This window comes from Adiantum capillus-veneris, chromosome 23 (assembly GCF_014529385.1).
Source record: "Adiantum capillus-veneris isolate H3 chromosome 23, ASM1452938v2, whole genome shotgun sequence".
Taxonomy (NCBI): domain Eukaryota; kingdom Viridiplantae; phylum Streptophyta; class Polypodiopsida; order Polypodiales; family Pteridaceae; genus Adiantum; species Adiantum capillus-veneris.
The window spans coordinates 7808556-7826676 of record NC_140953.1 but is presented as its reverse complement, the minus strand read 5'-3'; the positions used below and the strand labels follow the sequence as shown (position 1 = coordinate 7826676).

Genomic DNA, 18121 nt, shown 5'->3' with positions numbered 1-18121 from the left:
CGGCTTGCCGATATACCTAAGATTGCATTCCGAACATGGTTTGGACACTACAAGTTTTTGGTAATGCCCTTTGGGTTAACCAATGCACCCGCAACATTCATGACACTTATGGATAGTGTCTTGAAGCCATATTTGGGCAAATTTGTCATTGTTTTCCTCGATGATATCCTAGTCTACAGTGCTTCTGAAGAAGAACACTTACAACATATTAGGCAGGTATTTGAGTTGTTACGTACAAAAAAGTCATATGCCAAGGAATCTAAATGTGATTTTCTCAAAGATGAATTTCATTATTTAGGGCATGTTATTTCAGCTAACGGTCTATACATGGATCAATCCAAAGTGGATACCATCAGGAAATGGCCTCCTCCTAAAAATCTGGAAGAATTACATATATTTTTAGGATTTGCAGGTTTTTACCGAAGGTTCGTTAAAAACTATGCTCAATTGTTGTTCCTATGACGGATCAACTAAAAGGCAAAGGTAAGGCTTTTCAGTGGGGATTCGCTCAACAGCACAGTTCAATACGCTCAAGAATGCGTTAGCTACAACTCCTATCCTGGCTATTGTAGATCCTTTGAAACCATTCGTGTTGGAAACGAATGCCAGTGATCATGCTATTGGAGCAGTCCCGTTACAAGACGGACGACCGATTGCATTTGAAAGTAAGAAGCTTGATGTAGCTCAGCAGAACTATTCTACTTACGAACGCGAACTTTATGCAATAGTGTCTGCCTTAAAAACATGGCGGCATTATCTGTATGGTGCTCAGTTCAAGATTGTGTTTGACCATGAAAGCATCAAATGGTTTACACAACAAACAGATTTAAAGGGTCGAAAAGCCAGGTGGGCCAAGATCCTTCAGGAATATGACGCCAAGCTAAGGTATCGCAAAGGCCGATACAATGTAGTGGCAGACGCTCTAAGTCGAATGCTAGAGATCAATTCGCTCTTGTTCACGAAACTTCGTAGTGAATTTTTAGATTCTCTCAAGGGCAAATATGAGCATGATGAAGCATATTCCAAAGTGTGGAGCCATGTTCAAAAGAGGGATCCTTCTCACTCCAATGACGGTAGTGTACAGTTAACCCCACACCTAGTTCTCCTTTATCAAGTGATGAACTACAGCGATGGATGCATTTTACCATCGACAATGGGTACCTACTTCACAAAGGGAGAGTTTGTGTACCGACGGACACAGACATTCGGCGCCAAATTCTTTATGAATGTCATGATAGTCCAAGTGCAGGGCACCCGGGGATTAGACAAACTTATGCTCTCGTACGACGATAGTTTTACTAGCCAGGTCTCCATGGCTTTGTTCAAGCTTATGTCTTGCACTGCCAAAAATGTCAAGTTAATAAGGTAGAGCGCCTGAAAGCAGGAGGACTCTTACATCCTTTGGATATTCCCAATGGCAAATGGGAAAGTATCTCTATGGATTTTATTGTAGGTTTACCAACCACTATACGAGGTCATGACTCAGTATGGGTGGTCGTAGACAGGTTGACTAAACTATGTAAGTTTAGTCCGACCAAATCAATGGTTAAGACGCCAGAACTAGCCAAGTTATTTGTGGACAATCTATACAAATTGTATGGTTTGCCAAGTAACATTGTTAGTGACCGTGATCCCAAGTTTAACAACCACTTTTGGAGAGCTGTATTTAGACGATTAGGTACACAATTAAACCTCAGTACAGCTGATCATCCAGAGACGGATGGTCAAATGGAACAGGTTAACCAGGTGCTAGAGGATATGCTAAGACGTTAGCAAAAAACAGTCAGACTGGGAAGAATACTTACCTATTCTCGAGTTTGCCTACAACAGAGCTAAGCATGTCACAACAGGTTTTAGTGCTTTCATACTCATGTATGGGTTTCAACCTAGGTCACCAGTTACGGTGGGGTTGGCAACCGAAAAACTCCAAGAGGTTAAGGATTTTCTCCAAGACCATATGGATATGCTGAAACTTGCTTGTCAGAATGTCCGGTAAGCACAGGATCGGTATAAGAAATACGCTAATGAGAAACGTCGGCAAGTTACCTTCGAAGAAGGGGAGGAAGTATTTTTACGTGTGCCAGAACATTCAAAAAGTCTGAAAACTGGGCCGACGCCTAAATTATCTCCCCGATATTGTGGGCCTTTCAAAATACTCAAGCGAGTAGGTGATCGTGCCTACAAACTATTACTACCTTCACATTCTCGCATTCATCCGGTGTTTCATGTAATCTGTCTACGTAAGCGGTTACATGGGGACGAAAATGTCATTGACCAACAGGTTTTGGTTGATTACATTGAACCTCCTACCTTACCGCATGAACTTGAACATATTCTTGATTATCATGAGTTGCATATACGTCATCACGTACGTCAACAAGCCGTAATCAAGTGGAAAGACCGACCTGAAGAAGGTGCCACTTGGGAAAACATTAGTGTTCTTAAGAAGAAGTTTCCCACTTTTGTTTTCGAGGACGAAAAATCTTCTTAAGGGGGGAGTAATGTCAGGACACTGGCAAGGCCGGACTAGACAAGGGCAGGGCCGGGCTAGGCGGTGTGGAACGGGGAGTCCAACTAGGGCAAAGGGCCAAGGGCTTGCCTATATAAAGGGTGATTGGGTGGTGTACTCTCATGCTCTAGTCTCCCCTATCTTACAAGTGGGCAGTCTCATGTATGCTATGGTGGCCACAAGACTAGACATTGCTTTTGCAGTGGGAGTGGTGAGCCGATATATGGTAAATCCTGGTAGCAAGAATTGGGAAGCAGTGAAGCACATTCTTAGGCACCTCAAAGGTACGATCGGCAGGTGTTTACGCTTCGAGAACAGTGATGCATCCATCATGGGTTATGCGGATGCAGACTATGCGGGTTGTGTCGACAATAGAAGGTCAACATCTGTCTATGTCTTCATATTTGCTGGAGCAGCAGTATCTTGGAGGTCATGTCTTCAAGATTGTACGTCTTCTTCCACTACGGCAACAGAGTACGTTGCATCATCGCAAGTAAAGAGGCTATATGGTTATCTCGCTTGGTCAAAAATCTTGGCATTGATGAGACTCCAGTGATATATTGTGATAGTCGGAGTGCTCTTGCATTGGCAAGGAATCCCGTGTTTCACTCCAAATCGAAACACATTGAAGTCAGGTATCATCTCGTGAGAGATTTCTTGGCCAAAGAGCTCATTGATTTGGTCAAGGTACACACTGACGACAACCCAGCAGATGCTTTGACCAAAGGCTTAGCTTTGGAGCGGTTTACACATTGCAGTGAGTTGATGGGTATAGGTTGAAGCCACTAGATTGCTTCAGTTGTACATACCACGTCACTTGGGCTGCATTGGCCTTCAAGTGGGAGTTTGTTGGGATTCAGGCCAATTGGCCGAACATCCCACTTACTACTAACCCATCTACTAACTTAACCAGGTATACACTTATTCTTTAATACAACAGAATAAGGAGCTGCCAATAGGATAACGTTGCTATGCGCTCCACCCAAAGCAGGTCTCTCTCTCTCTCTCTCTTTGCTCTCGCACTTGCACTCGCACACGCTTCCCGCGGCACCTTCATGCGCAACTAGTTATGGCCAGCATTATGCCGCTCCAAGTATAGCTCATGCAGATTCAACAACCCTGTGTCCTCGGCCATCCTTCAATGTTCATGGAAATGATATGCAGCAGGTCCATGTCTAATTCTCAAGATTCACCAATTCTTTTCTGTGCAGTATGCCCATGTAGCAGCAAGCCGGACAGAACCAGAAAGGAGTATCGGAGATCTTTCAAACCCTAGTTATATTTCACATATCATCAAGTTGGAGAGTGCTTTGCATGCTTGCCGACGTGATGAGCACTCTCAAAGATCAGATATTTTGTGCGATCAACCCATGGCAGAGGTATGTTCTACTAGTGCTACTGAAGTAGAAGATATCATATTTCAATCGATGATCAATTGGCCTGATCTGTAGTTGAATCACCAAACTCATTGCCTTTGCTGGCCCGTTCAACAAATTCTTTTGTTGAGGCTATCAGGCTGTACGCGATGCAGAGAGGCAAAAAAATGGAAAGAGTAAACGTCAAAGTGGACAAGGGAAGAAAAGCTTAGCAGGATCGATCACATCGAAGCTTATGATGGATGTTATCCTGAAGTAATTAAGCCAGGTGGGGCAGGCAACTCAATGTCGAGGGAAAGGCATTGGGGAATATTTCCACGAGTGCAAGCCATGGTTTGATGAGTCGTTGGCTTCAGTCGCACTCCTCGTCCAGCTCTTTTGATAGCCTATCTAAAAATTTGATACAAGCATTTTGGAAGGATCTGCAGACAAAAAGAAACATCTCTTGTGACCAATTCAACACAGAATATGGTGTCTACGGGAGTTGGTTAATGTGTAGCTCCAAGGAGAAGTAGCAACATTGCAACGGAAGTCAAGTAGTCAATCATGCAGGTGTCTACGCTGTCGACCAGGATCAAAATAATAGTCAAAGAACATAAGCGGAAGCTAATTTTTTTTCCCACACAAAGAGATTTGATGTTGGAGAAGTTGAAGAACACGGACTGTGGAGTAATGGCATTTCTGGAGATAGGCATACCAATATGTCAGCACCTATTAGCCTCCAATAGCAGTTCACTGCTTGCCATTCAAAACTGGGTGGTATAGAAGAAACTTTACAGAAAATATGGCCAATATTGTTGCTTGTAAAGCGCTTCTCTTGCTAAACCACGCACAGGCGGCAGCCAATGCGGGCGCAGTTGAGATCAGCAACAATAGTATACTGCAACATTTCTCTTTGGCAGCTGCATACAAGGCAGGGAATGTTGGTGGTGTGAATTTGAACGCACAACAGTTACTACTTTGGAGCTTCCTTCTTGCCTATAACCATGATTCGTTGGCGGACCCTATGAGCAAAGGTCCATGTACGCATCAGCTATCGGATCAAGTTCAGATGGTTATAGATGGCAGACATCAGTTTGGTATTGTAGTCAACACAAACCCTCATTTTCCCTTGGAGGAAAGTTGTTGATCTAGGGTGGGCAATGAAAATCTATTCACATCTTCTCAAAGGTCTTTTGTGCAGCAGGCGGTCGAGGTAGAAACTCCATATAGCAGCCATAGTATGCCAAACAGGCTGAGCGCCAACAATGACTTAACATTCCATAGCGCATGGCATGTGGCTGTTAATATATTGTCTGAGTGTGGAACCAATTTCAACGTCAAGAGGACTGTACAAAGTTTATCTACTGTTGAATGCATTTTGCAACCTCAAGATTCAAAAAATATTTTATTTAGTTATACACTCAATATATCATATATGTTGGGTGCCAAGCGCCCTCTTCTGCAAATACATTTCTCATGATGCTGCATCTTATCTTGGTTTTCTTGTAGAGATGAGTGTTCTTTGCATCTCTTACTGGCTTAGCATATAAGGGCGTGGTTACATGAGACCTGCCAGTACCCATAACACTTACAGCTGGAGGTTGCAGGGCAGCGACTCGTCGGTGACCCGATAGAATTTGATGACACCTAAGCGCATGCATAAAGTTGCATGTTGTTGCATGCCCTTCGTGGCGAGCACGCTATAGAATCTGTGCTCTAGCGCTTCTGAGGCAAAGCTGGAGTAACTCTGCTTGGCGGTCGCGCATTAAAATCATTCCCATTCACGTTTTGCAACTATGCCAAGATCGGCATAGTTGTCCATGGCATATATAGTTGTACTAAGGAGACTTAGTTATTTGTGTGTGACCAGAAACAAGGCTTAGTAACTAGTGCCAATAAAAGAAACTAAGCGGAAGCTCAATGCAGAAAACAAATCCATTGCTCTTGGAAGTGAGATCATTGTCAAAGGCATCAATAGATCTTTTATAGTTGTTGCTGACGATCTTGAGTATACCGTCTCTATGGCCACAAAAACACACTCATTACACCCTCACCTTCAGGCGGTGTTGAAGAGAATTGCTACTTGATTGAGACCCTGATTCAAACCCCTTGGAAATAACATACATCAAACGGGCTGACAAATTCGGCGTCATGTTGCCTTGAACTGCATGTTGATGTATTGAGAAGTATAACATGGGGCATTTACAAGTTTTAATTAGTCATAGCTTGCCACAATGCCTAGTAGGCAGCTAAATGCAAGGTAGTATGGGCTTCATAATTGCTAAATATGACAACGTCCCAGTCACTTTTTGGCTTTGTTTTGAAGGTGAATGATATTGAGTGGAACGCCACCCGTACTAATGCCCATGAGCGTCACTTAATGGTAGTGCGCTAGATGCGCGTTTGGATTATTGATGAGCGGACTGAATATGATGCCTTCCGCTATAGTGACACCAACCTCAAGATACCCATTATCATGTGCAGTTAGGAAGCACAATACATAACGCGAGTTAGTCAGCAAGGAGGCAAGAAGACAATTGATGACCTAGATAGCTTACACACACACACACACACACACACACACACACACACACACACACACACACATAGATAAGTCTATTATCGTTCTCGGAGGTCAAATATGACCTATGGGACCAAATGAACATGTCACGTGGTGTGAGTGGAGGTAATAAGTGACTCTCGATGCTCAAAAATGGCTGAAATGAGCGTCGCAATAGAGAGTCCACATCGTGGTTGGGAGAGGAAGGTATGTAGGGAGAGCTCATGGCTTAATATATGGGGAAAAGAGGACCTAATGTGGTCAAAAGCTGAGCACTCAAGTAGTGTGTCGTACTCACTCTCTCGCACTTGACGAGGGCATAAGGTGCAAAATCGATGAGACTCCTCGCCAGTGCCCCAATGTCCTGTCTCGCAGCGTAGAGAATGGGAGCTAAGACGAATAGAGGCAATGGTGCAGATTGCACTCAATGGGATGGGCTCAAGGATGTAGGGATGGGTTCGGTTACCGCGTTCGGAGAAGAAGAGAGATTTGTAGTTTGGGGCAATGTGTGTGGTGTAATGGCTGAAGCGAGAACCGTTGGATTTCTCCCAAGCCGTGATACATTGGCGTTGTAAGAAGGCCTCATTAACTTGGGAGTCGATCGACGCATCCTTGACCAAGTGACATGCATCCCATCTTCCAAACCATTTCTTGATGTCAAGCATCCACCCCGAACTTAGTATTTTGCTCTTGCATGTCTTTTGGACCTTTTGACTTGCTTCATATGCGATTCTAGGAAGTCGATACAAAGGGCTACGTTGTGTCTTAAGCATGTACTCCACAACCCTTTGCATGCCCAAGATCTCAATGGGAAGCGATCCGGACTCAAGAAGTAAGAGCATGTAGGGTGTTTGTGTCTTGACTTGGAGAAAGTTGGTGAGGAAATGCTTTTGGACATTCTCCAACTCTTTCCAAGTAGACTTCCCGATGCTACCACCCCACACCTCCACTCCATAAAGAAGCACCGGTGTCACCAATGTGTCAAAGAGGTACTTTTGAGAGCCCAACACTTGATCTCTCCAGCATTTCACATATTCTCAAATGCATAATAAGCCCTCTTTCCCGCTTCCAAGCAACGCATTGCACAATCCTTCCATCTATGATTGGATGGAACCTCAAGGCCAAGGTACTTGAAGCTATCTACACTTCAAGTTGCTCATTGCTGTATACAATGCATGGATTTCATCATTGAGGGTCTTTACAAGCATAACCTTGGTTTTGGATCCATTCACAATCAGCCCACTATCTAGGCAAAAGCGTTCCAAGACACTCATAAGCTTTTGTGCATCTTCTAAGGTATGTGCCAAGAGCACTACATCATCGGCATAAAGCAAAAGCATGATCACCGCATTTCCGATCTTAACCTCTTCTATGCCTTCTTGTTGCATAAAATCAAGAACCATGCATTCCAATTCATCAATGAGTAGCCCAAAGAGGGTTGGGAAAAGTGGGCATCCTTGTTTGACACCAATGGTGCTTGCAAAAATTTTTGAAATTCCATCTCCCATACGTAGTCGATATATCATTTTTTGGTAGATGCGAAAGACTTCATGCATAAATTCTCTTGGCACTTGAAGGCTTTGCATATGTCTCCAAAGATTTCCTCACGGTACCATGTCAAAAGCTTTCTTGAAATCCACAAAGCAACAATACAACTTTTTTCCTTTCAATCGAGACGCTTCCATAAGAACTCGAAGAGTGACAAGGTGATCAATAGTGCTATGATGCTTTCGAAAACCTGCTTGGCCTAGCGCACGTTTGCCGTTCTTTTCAGCCCATTCACTTATCTTCATCTCCATGATACATCCAAATAACTTTGCCATCAAAGAACCAACCATTTTTTTGTAGCTTGACTCAAATATAGGCTTATATATTAGACAATTGAAAAGCAACAATACAACATTGCAGGTCAGTAAAGCACCTCATTGATTGTTCAGTTTATTCATGTCTTATCTATTTACTTGTTTTAGAATTTTCCACATTACTTCCTTTGCTTCGGTTTATTTAGATCTCGTTTTCAGAACTATACACTCGATGTTGATCAACATCTATATATGTTAGTTACACACACAACTCTTTGCATATGGTTGCTAGCCAATGCATGTGATGTATAGTGAATACACAACTAGTGAATGCATGTGTTGTATCACAGTAGTGAGTTCACCTTGTGCATCTTTACTTTAGCTCTAAATAATTTATACCATACTAGGTGTCTAAATAATTGATACCGTACTATATATGTCCTTGTTTCTCTCGTACTAGGTGTTAGTATGAAGTTCTCAAGACCTAGAAGATTACAATCCAAGCGCCAATAAGCTAGGGAGCAAACTGTAACCAACTTGGAAACTAGCTTACCATCCTCATGCTAAGTCATGGTTTGAAATTGTTGCATTGTATAAATATTGGAGCATGCAATGTGACATCTTTGCTCACAATCTAGAAATTATGTGTCCCTCTTGCGTGGCGGCATACCTCACATATATAGCGATAAACAAGGTCAACAAACAAATGAAATAGACACTCATGCTGCCCTCGCTTCTATATTATTGTTGGGCGTTTTTCCATTGGAGCAACGACAACAAGACTTAGTAGCATTGCATCTACATTCCATTACCAGTTCAAGATACCAAGCACAAATCAACAATATCCCCTCTCTATTCATGAGGCAGATGAGCGATATTTGGACATAAAAGAGACAGATATTATAATTATACATGTTAACCCAAACAACTTATGACCTTATCGTAAGACAAAATATAATGTAACGTGTAGTACATTGGTAGATCCCTTCAACAACAAGTGTATTCTCTTGCTCGGTGATCTTGCCCAACTACCCCTAGTTTGTAGTCACGCACGGGAGCTTTGTAACGCATGCCATATGACAAGCTCGATACACTGGCTACACACAACTTTCTACAAGATGTCATGCTCTGTAAGACATGCAATGGACATTGAACTGCTTCAGTTCTTGACCATTATTCGTGAAATAAAACCAGATGTAGATGAGATCAATTGTACCTTGGGTGCATGTATTATAGATGAAGCGCATGTGCATGACTACATCAACAACTCTACTACGATAATTTATACTCACATATCAGACATCCAACACTATAACAACCTTGACTTGAATAAGTTGTACAATCAAAATGACATTACAAAAGTTGAAATAAAGGCAATTGCGGGTAACATAAATGTCCTTAGAGTAGTGGCTCCTAGACCCTAAGTTCAACGAGCTGGATTCGATTGCAATTGGTGTGCGTTACATGATCACTGAAAACATCAACTTGACAACCGGTGCGGTAAACGATGCAACATGCATTGTTAGTTACATGTATCAATATCCTCATTCATTGTACCGAAAAATAACTACAAAAGAAGAAAGGCAAAACACACTTGACATTCACCTTCAAAAATACGAGCCAACAATCTGCGCTACCAACCATTCGATGAAAAATTTGAGATACTTTTTGTTTGCAAGAATTTACGTGTAGCACGTATACTAGAAAAAACATTCATCAATGGACATAGCAGTACAACTTCGCTTGGATATAGTCTCAACTATAACCATCCTTATAATCTCTAATAATTGATGCACTTAACTTTGTCTCCTCCTATAAACATTATATCATTTTTTAAATGTATATCCCTTTCAGACAGTGCGCTCGTTGCCAAATTATTCATGCTCTTGTTCCTTTCAGAGCATTTGTATATGTCCTGTTATATTCTATAGATGTTGTACCTATAGCAAGGCCCACCAAGCAAGACTAGTTTGGTCCACTTTCCCTTCTCGTCTCGTAATTGTAAGTTACAATACCTGTCCAGGTGGCAGGAGTTAACCCTCTGCCAAGGGTTTTGCGGAAATTTCGTGTTCGGCTGTTCTGGACAGGGACTTCCTCATTAGCGGCCTTCTGTAGCTCGCTATGCCGAAGTCCAAGCGCAACAAGCTAGGTCAGTACACAGAGAATTGGGTGTCATATCTTCAGGTGTTGTGTTCAAATTTTGTGTTCAGCTCTGGGCCATTGTAAGCTGTGCGCACTAATAAATCGGTGCTCTTCTCTTGCTTTTTTTTTAAAACCCATCTTGTCTGAAAGCTATCTCTAGGAAAGGATCTACTCATGTATGTATCAGCTTTTATGCACGGAGTTAACGTCCGAGGTAGATGACTACTAAGAAGCTCTAGACACAAGGAAATTTATGCTTTGTCGTGGAAGTGACATGGAGCAAGCAGACTTCCTTGGGAAGCTAATCGTAGCAGAAGGTGCCAATGCAAAGCCTATCCTGCTAGCTGAAGATTTGGCCAAGGCCCAAGCCAGAAGAAGGAGATAATGATAAGAGTGAGAATGTGTGATGGTCACGTGATCATTTGATAGAACTTGCACATTTCAGCTTTTTAGTAGGACCAGAGAAACCGGCATAGGCGGCCCCAAGGGCTCGAAGTGGCAAGACGGCAAGCGGGTATATGTTAAAATACTCAAGGACTCAAAGCTCTCTGCATTGGTATGTGCTCTCAAGTATCTTTGCACCATTTCAAATGCGGAAGTATATCTCAGTGTTCATTTAGTGTGGCACATTAGCAGGGCAGGATGAATAGACTATTCTGCTCGATGAGGTTCCTAAATTGGTGGATATTGCTTGTTAGTTCCACTTGAACTCGAGTTGGTCCTTGACCAATGTGTAAAGCAGTCTTGTTAGACCTCTGACTTGAGTATATAGTCGAGTGGAAGATCGACCCAAGTCAACTCGGAGTGGGTGAGGGTGTTGAAGTGTCGGTTTCTCAAGTTTCATTACCACCGAAACTGCTTACGTCCTTAGATGGAAGGAGGTGAAGAAAGGAGGTTACAAAGCCCTATATATGGTACCTTGGGCTCATTTGTGAACTATCTTGTGTTAGAGTTTGTTAGGTCCTGGCAAAGCTGTTAGTCCCCCGTTATCTATTAGGGGTTGATCATAGGGAGTGAGGGCTATTTTGTGATTGTGCTCGGCCTATTTGAGGTATCTTTCTCAAGTTCGGCTTGTATTTGTCATTCTTTGCCCACTCGGTTGTTGTATTGCTGGCAAGGTCCCCATTGGTTTGGCACCTACGGTAATGTTTATCGAGTATCACCCCTATTTTTTGCCATAAAATCTAATATCTAGCCAACCCAAATGATTTTCTCATATTAAACTGATCATTTAATGTGGGAGAATAAACGGGAGTAAGGGTTAGGATATAGAGATGTGCCTATAGATCTATCTCAACACGGGGCCAATGGTAAAGGGGCCCAAATGAGAGATGGTCTATCAAAGAGGAAGGCTAACCAATGGAGCATAAAGACCTTAGGGTTAGCTTCATTGAAGACCTCCAATAGTTAGTGTTAAAAGTCTTTTGACCTTAGGTAAGCTAGGGTTGTGCTTGAGGTGGGAACCCGGCCCAAGCTTAAGGTCCTTGACATGCCTGATGACTGAGATGCTTGAGATGCTTGAGGCGCTTGATGACTGAGATGCTTGAGGTGCTTGTCATACTTGAGATGCTAGGGCTGTACTTGAGGTGAGAACCCAGCCCAAGCTTGAGGGGCTTAAGGGCCAAGCTTGTGGTGAGAACTAGGCCCAAGGTTGAGGTGCTTGAGGTGGCACAAAAGTCAAAAGTGAATTCTACAAGGAGGGGGCGAGCCAGGCAAGAAGGCGGGGTGGTTGCTTGACCACTCTCTCCCAAAGGACACCCCTTGTCCAAGGGGCAAGTAGGACACATGTCAAGCCCCTAGCTAGGTTACCCTCATGGTGTGCCGAAAGACTATTGGTTGGCCTTCCAAGGGGTCCAATGGTAATTTAGTGGATTTAATTAATTGTTTTAGCATTTATCAAGCTCTCTCTCCCAAAGGGGAAAGGGGGACACTTGTCCCAAGGCTACCCTTGTTGCTTGGTATGACTTTTGCTTGTGATTGGCTAGGCCTGGAGGGGTTCAATGAGCTTCAAGCATGAGCTACAAGGGGGGGTCGACCAAAGCAAGTAGGGGGCTTGCCTAGGGGGTATACTGTCACAAGACGGGCACCACGTGCCAATAGAAAAGAACAGGCTTTTAGCACTTCAATAACAACTGAACTGAGAGAGAGAGACGACACGCGACACGGAGTGACGGAATTCCACCCCAGAGAGTATTGGCCCCAAACCTTGGCACCCCTTTCGGTATTTCTTTATATTTATATTGCATCAACACAATACAAACCGATACTCTAGACTCTACACCTTCTCTAGGAAGCATGCCAGAGAATGAGCCCTAGCCTCATATTTAAAGGCCCTTGGCCTGAAAAGTTGTTTTTCATGTAAAGCTTTTTAACTCAAAAGCATCTGGTGCAAAAGCAATGCCAAAAAGCTGCCAGCGTAAATCACGGAATTTTCGTACAACAGTCAATGCAAAATGCGAAAATGCGTATAGCCTGCCATGTCATCATGTCAGCGTAATTTTCGAAACTGCCACGTTATCAGCTGCGGGTCCTGTTTTATTTTAATCTTTATGTCACTTGAGGCCCCATCGGACGGGGTCCCCATAAGTTGGTAGGACGTCTTCTTCTTCTGCTACTTGTTCTTCTTAGGGTTTAGGCCCCTTGGCCGGCATCTGTAAGTTGGCTCCATTCTTTAGGGCTTTGACACGTCAATAGTTTGTGACATCTCTCCTTCTTGAAAGAGAGTAATCGTCGGCGATTACAGCATATCTGCAAAACAACTGAAGTTAGCTCAAAATTTTCGAGGGTCATTCCGTGGGACAATCAATTTGCTCTTTTTGTTAAGGAGTTAGCTTCTCCTTTCGGCTCTTTTGATCAAGGAGTTAGCTTCTCCTTTCGTCTAGATCGGAACTCTTGATATTCCGGGGTAGTAAAATTAACCATCACACCCAAACCGTACTGATCTTCCACGAGTGTCTTGATGCACTAAAATTACATATCTAGTCAATCTCATCCAATTAGGAATATTCAGTAGTTGGCACATCACAATGCAACACAAATGCTTACATATGCATGTTACAAGACATAGAAACATAAAGTCGCCGATGAACACTCCTCCCGCATAACCTAATAAGGTCCAGGCCGGGAGATATTCAACGACTCCCTCATCTGTCACGTGACACATCCAACCATGTGTGTCCGTGGACAAGCTACAGCATGATCAGGGTTCTGTTCCGTCAAGTCAGTCTAGAATAGGAAGTGATTTGGCACTTTTGTGAGTCTGTTCGCAGACCGTGCATGTCCAGACACTTAGATTAGATGCATATCCTCTGGTTGCACACAACATGACCATTAGATTCCAGTCAGATTCCATCAGTAGCATTTTCCAATGCATTTAGCCTATTTTCCCTATTTTTGACATTTTTCACTTATTATTTTTAAGTGACTTTTATTGGAAAGTAGGTAGGGCAATTTTGCTAAGTTTGTATATAAGCAAACTAGTGCTAGCACTCTCTGGCAGAAGAGGCAGCAAGAGCACTCGCTCAACAGGCAACTTCTCAGCAGAACCCCAAGCCCTAGCGTTTTTGCTCCACAGCAACCACCCAGCGTTTTTGGACCAGATCAACCAGCGTTTTTGCTCTTGCAGATCCTTGGCGACAGCAGACTCAACAAGAGACCTAGCGTTTTGCAGTTGTAGGCCATTCGGCGAGACAGCAGAGCGATTTTCAGTCCTAGCGTTTTTGATTTGCAAATCAGCCCCAGCGTTTTGCAGATTTACCGCGACGGAACATCAAGGAACATCAACGTTTTCAGTTTTCAGCCTTTAGACACCGCAGATCAAGTCCCGAATCTCGCAGATCTCACCTTTCCGCAGCAGTTCCTCGCCGCACGGTCAGTTTCCGCAAGGTTTACAGTTTCAGCCCAGAAAACGCAGGTTTCAGCATCTGCGTTTTCAGCGCGTCGTCGTCGTCGCATCGTCGCCATCGACATCGTCACCATCGACATCGTCACCAACATAGAGTCAGAATTCAGCAGATAAAGATTTGCAGATTTCAGCCCTTAGCATTTTCAGATTTCATCCCGTCTCGTCGTCGTCCTTATCGTCGGCAAGTCCAAGCATTGTAGAGATTTGTGCAATCATAAGTAGACCGCTCTCGCCATAGAGAGTGAGGGTTTTACAATGCACTTCCATTCACTGTTTTCATTCACTTTGTTTGTGTCCATTGCACTCTCTCACTAAAGGAACGGAAGGCTCTCCCTTCCATAAGAAAAAGGAACCTTGAGCATAGTTCGGAGCACTCATCTTGAGCAAAGTACATTCATTCATTCCGTTGCACCTGACATTGGTATCAGAGCTTTGGCAATGTTCAGTATCACTCAAGGAAAGAACCACAAGAACCACATAATGTTTTTTGCTTGTTGAGGTCGCACGAACCCAAGTTTGGGTATGTCAATTCCTAATCGTGTTTTTGAAGAGTCACAGGAAACCCAAGAAAGAAGGGCTTGTCCAGCCTCCGCTTGTGCCTCTTTTCACTCATTGAGAGCGGACCGTGCACTTAGCGGCCGCCAATTGACGTGAGGTGGGAAAAAGCAACCTTGGTGTGAGCGCAAGACCGCCAAGAGGTGCGCCCGCAAAATAGAGCAAAACTCGGGTGAAGAGAAGATCCTTCTCGAACACAGATTGCAAGTGAAAGAAGAACCTCAAGAACCCAAGAACCAAGACCCCCAAGTTCCTCGTGAACTTAAGAACCCAAGACCACAAGAACCCACAAGAACCCAAGACTTCAGTGGATGGTCATCACTCCAAGCGGAATGGATACTTCGCTTGGAGGTGATGAGCATGAGAGGCAAAGAAGAATTTTCCCCACTCGGAGGTTTTTCCGACCCTCCCCCTTCCCCATCTACGCCAAGGATTGCACGAATTTCTATGGAGGAGTTGAAGCAGTTGTTTATGGAAAGAAAGCTAGAACGCGAAGAAAGAGAAGCAGAAAGAAAGGCCTACGAAGAAGAAATGGCAGCCATAGATCGTGAATACGAAGGAAGCGTGGCAGCCATAGAGCGTAAGTACGACTTGGAAGCCAAAGAAAGTCGAGCCAAATTGGATCGCGAGAACAAAGAAAGTGAAGCCAAATTGGATTGCGAGAACAACGAAAGACAAGCAAGTAAGACAAGAACAGAGCGACCAACACATGAAAGAGTTCTTGCAACTCTTTTCTATTGTGCAGGCGCAGTTTGCACAGATTTAGGAAAAGGAGACTGTAACAGACTTGGACACTCCAAGTGAAGAATCAACCGCGACAGCACCAAATAACCACTTCAAAACAATTCACAGATCACAATAGATTTGCACTGGCCCGACGGAGTTCCGTGCCTAGAGATATTGGCCCCAAAGACTGGCGCCCCTTTCGGTATTTCTTTTTATATTAATCAATCATCAAAGTACAAGAGAGCGGTTAGGGTTTCACTCTCAGACTCTGCGTCCAGATGCCCTGAGAAGTGAGGCCCTCACCACTAATTTAAAGGTTACAAGGGATGCCCAAAAGCAGAGCCCCAAAAGCTTTTAAAATCAAAAGCATCAGTTCTCTCTCTCTCTTAGAGAGTCTTTTCTCTTTTTTTAATAAAACAAAAGCAAAAGCAAAATTCGCGTCGCTCATCATTTTCCAAATTTTTTTTTTATAATAATAATCTGCCTCCGCGATTTTCGGAATTTAGGGTTATTGGCAAAAATTAGGGTTTGCAGGAATTTTAGGGTTTCTGGCAGAAATTAGGGTTTTTGCTGTCCGCCACGTCATCACTTTGTGACATACCTCCCTCTTGAAAGCATTGTAATCGACCGCGATTACGCCTGCAAAACCGACAAAAGCCATAAACCGTCTTAGCAGACACTGACTGTTAGTACCTACGTGCTAGGAACGCACATCTAGCACATGTACAAAATCGACAGTCTCATCACACGACATCACAGGACATCACCAGACATCACAGGACATCACATGACATTCAACATTCATTCGGATCTTAGACCATGATTTATCGGCAATGTAGGTAGCAATCACATCTAGGTCCAATCGGGACCTCAACGATGTCCGATTGACTAACCCCTATTGCAACCATGTCTATACGAGATCAATCAGACCAAAATGCTGCAGTCATTTCGGCTATCAGTTCCTGCACTCACAAGAAGTCAAGAACAAATCAGTATCATAATCAGGAATTCCATTTCATAAAGTCATCCAGCAGAATACTGTCAGCTCTCAGTATCCCTGAAGCTCAAAGAGACATCAGTGACTTTAGTATCAAAATCGAGGCATCTGTTGACAAGGGAGCGGAGTGACTCCCCTCTTGTGCATCCCACTGCACCAGATCTCCGGCCAAGCTGAATTCTGGGTTCCGTTTGGAGTAGACTATGCTAAACCAAAACATCGAGGTAAAGTTTCACAATCCGAGGAGTATCTGCTAGGTCCTCCTCCTCCATCCACTTTGCATCAAATGCAGGAAAGTTCTTGAACTTAACCAAGAACCGCCTTCGGACTTTACCTTTCTTCGTATCATTATGTGCCAAAATCTGTTCAAGAACAAGGATCTCCTCGTTTTCTTCCACTTTGGGTTGCTCATCAGGCTCCCCATCATCAGGCACATCACCCTTAACAGGTTTCAAGAGACTCACATGCAATGCATTGTGAATCCTCCAAGTATCTGGCAGTTTCAATCGGAAGGAGACATCATTTATCTTGTCAGTAATCTGGAAAGGTCCGTAGTATCACATACTAAGCTTTGGAAAAAGCCTCTCCTTTCCCTTTTTCTTTCTTAGGCGTGCCTTCTCAAAAGTAAGAGCACCCAATTATCCTCCTTCAGTTTCCAGTCGCGACGATGGCGATCTGCTGCCTTTTTCTGTCGTTCTTGAGACTCCTGCAAAGTCTCGCGAACCTTGGCAAAAGCCGTATCCAAATCTCGCGAATATTTATCCTCTTCAAATTTCTAATCTTTCGTGCTCAGGAAGGATGGAACCTTCGCAGCACTTTCAACAATCTCACATGGCGTCTTCCCCGTCGAAGAGTGTATCGTGTTATTGTAGGCAAATTCCACCAAAGGTAAGTTCTTTTCCCATTGAGTCTTCTGATGCGAGATACAAGACTTCAATAAATCTAAAATCACTGAATTGGCAATCTCAGATTGCCCGTCAGTCTGCAAGCGGAACGATGACGAGAACTGCAACCGCGTGCCAATGTTCTCCCAAATTGCCTTCCAAAACAAACTCATAATCCTGGGATCTCTGTCGGAGACAATCGTCTCAGGCGTGCCATGTAATCGAAAAATCATCGTGATCATTCTGTATTCTCGGGAGATAAAAAAAAATGAAATCCATTTCAATATTTTCCTAGGGGCGGGTGGGTATGGGTAAAGGCTGTAACAATTCCTGTGCCTTATGCCTGTCAAACTTGACCTTCTGGCTTACCAAGCAACTGCGCACAAACTCTTCCACATCCTTCTTCAGTCTCCGCCAAAAGAAATCTCTCTCTACCCCTTTCATGGTGGTAGCAATGCCGCGGTGACCCGTAAAAGGTGGACAGTGGCAATCAGTCATAACCTTTTCCCTCGACGGCTGTGTAACGCACAACATAGTCTTTTTCATAAAGTAGCCTTCCCGAAGGGAGTATCCAGCTACTGTCTCCCCATCCCGTATCGGTGTGAAAATATCTGCAAAATGTGTATCTGTGGCACACTGATTGACCATATCCTCGAAGCTCCTATGATGTATCGCGGAAATAGC

The 18121-nt window shown here is 43.6% G+C and overlaps 1 protein-coding gene and 1 pseudogene across 3 annotated transcripts in view; one reads left to right on the top strand and one right to left on the bottom strand.

Moving 5' to 3' along the window:
• The window catches only part of LOC147427381 (uncharacterized), a 156917-nt pseudogene that overhangs the window by 18838 nt on the left and 119958 nt on the right, over nucleotides 1-18121 (bottom strand).
• The window catches only part of LOC147427386 (Ribosomal protein L10 family protein), a 51155-nt gene continuing 43251 nt past the window's right edge, over nucleotides 10218-18121 (top strand). For all 3 annotated transcript variants that reach the window (XR_015186048.1, XR_015186049.1, XM_086497398.1), the window contains exon 1: nucleotides 10218-10378. Coding sequence is in view for 1 of the 3 variants with exons in the window: in XM_086497398.1 (XP_086353524.1) it covers nucleotides 10351-10378 (28 nt within the window). In the remaining 2 variants the exon portion in view is untranslated. The remainder of the gene's footprint in view (nucleotides 10379-18121) is intronic.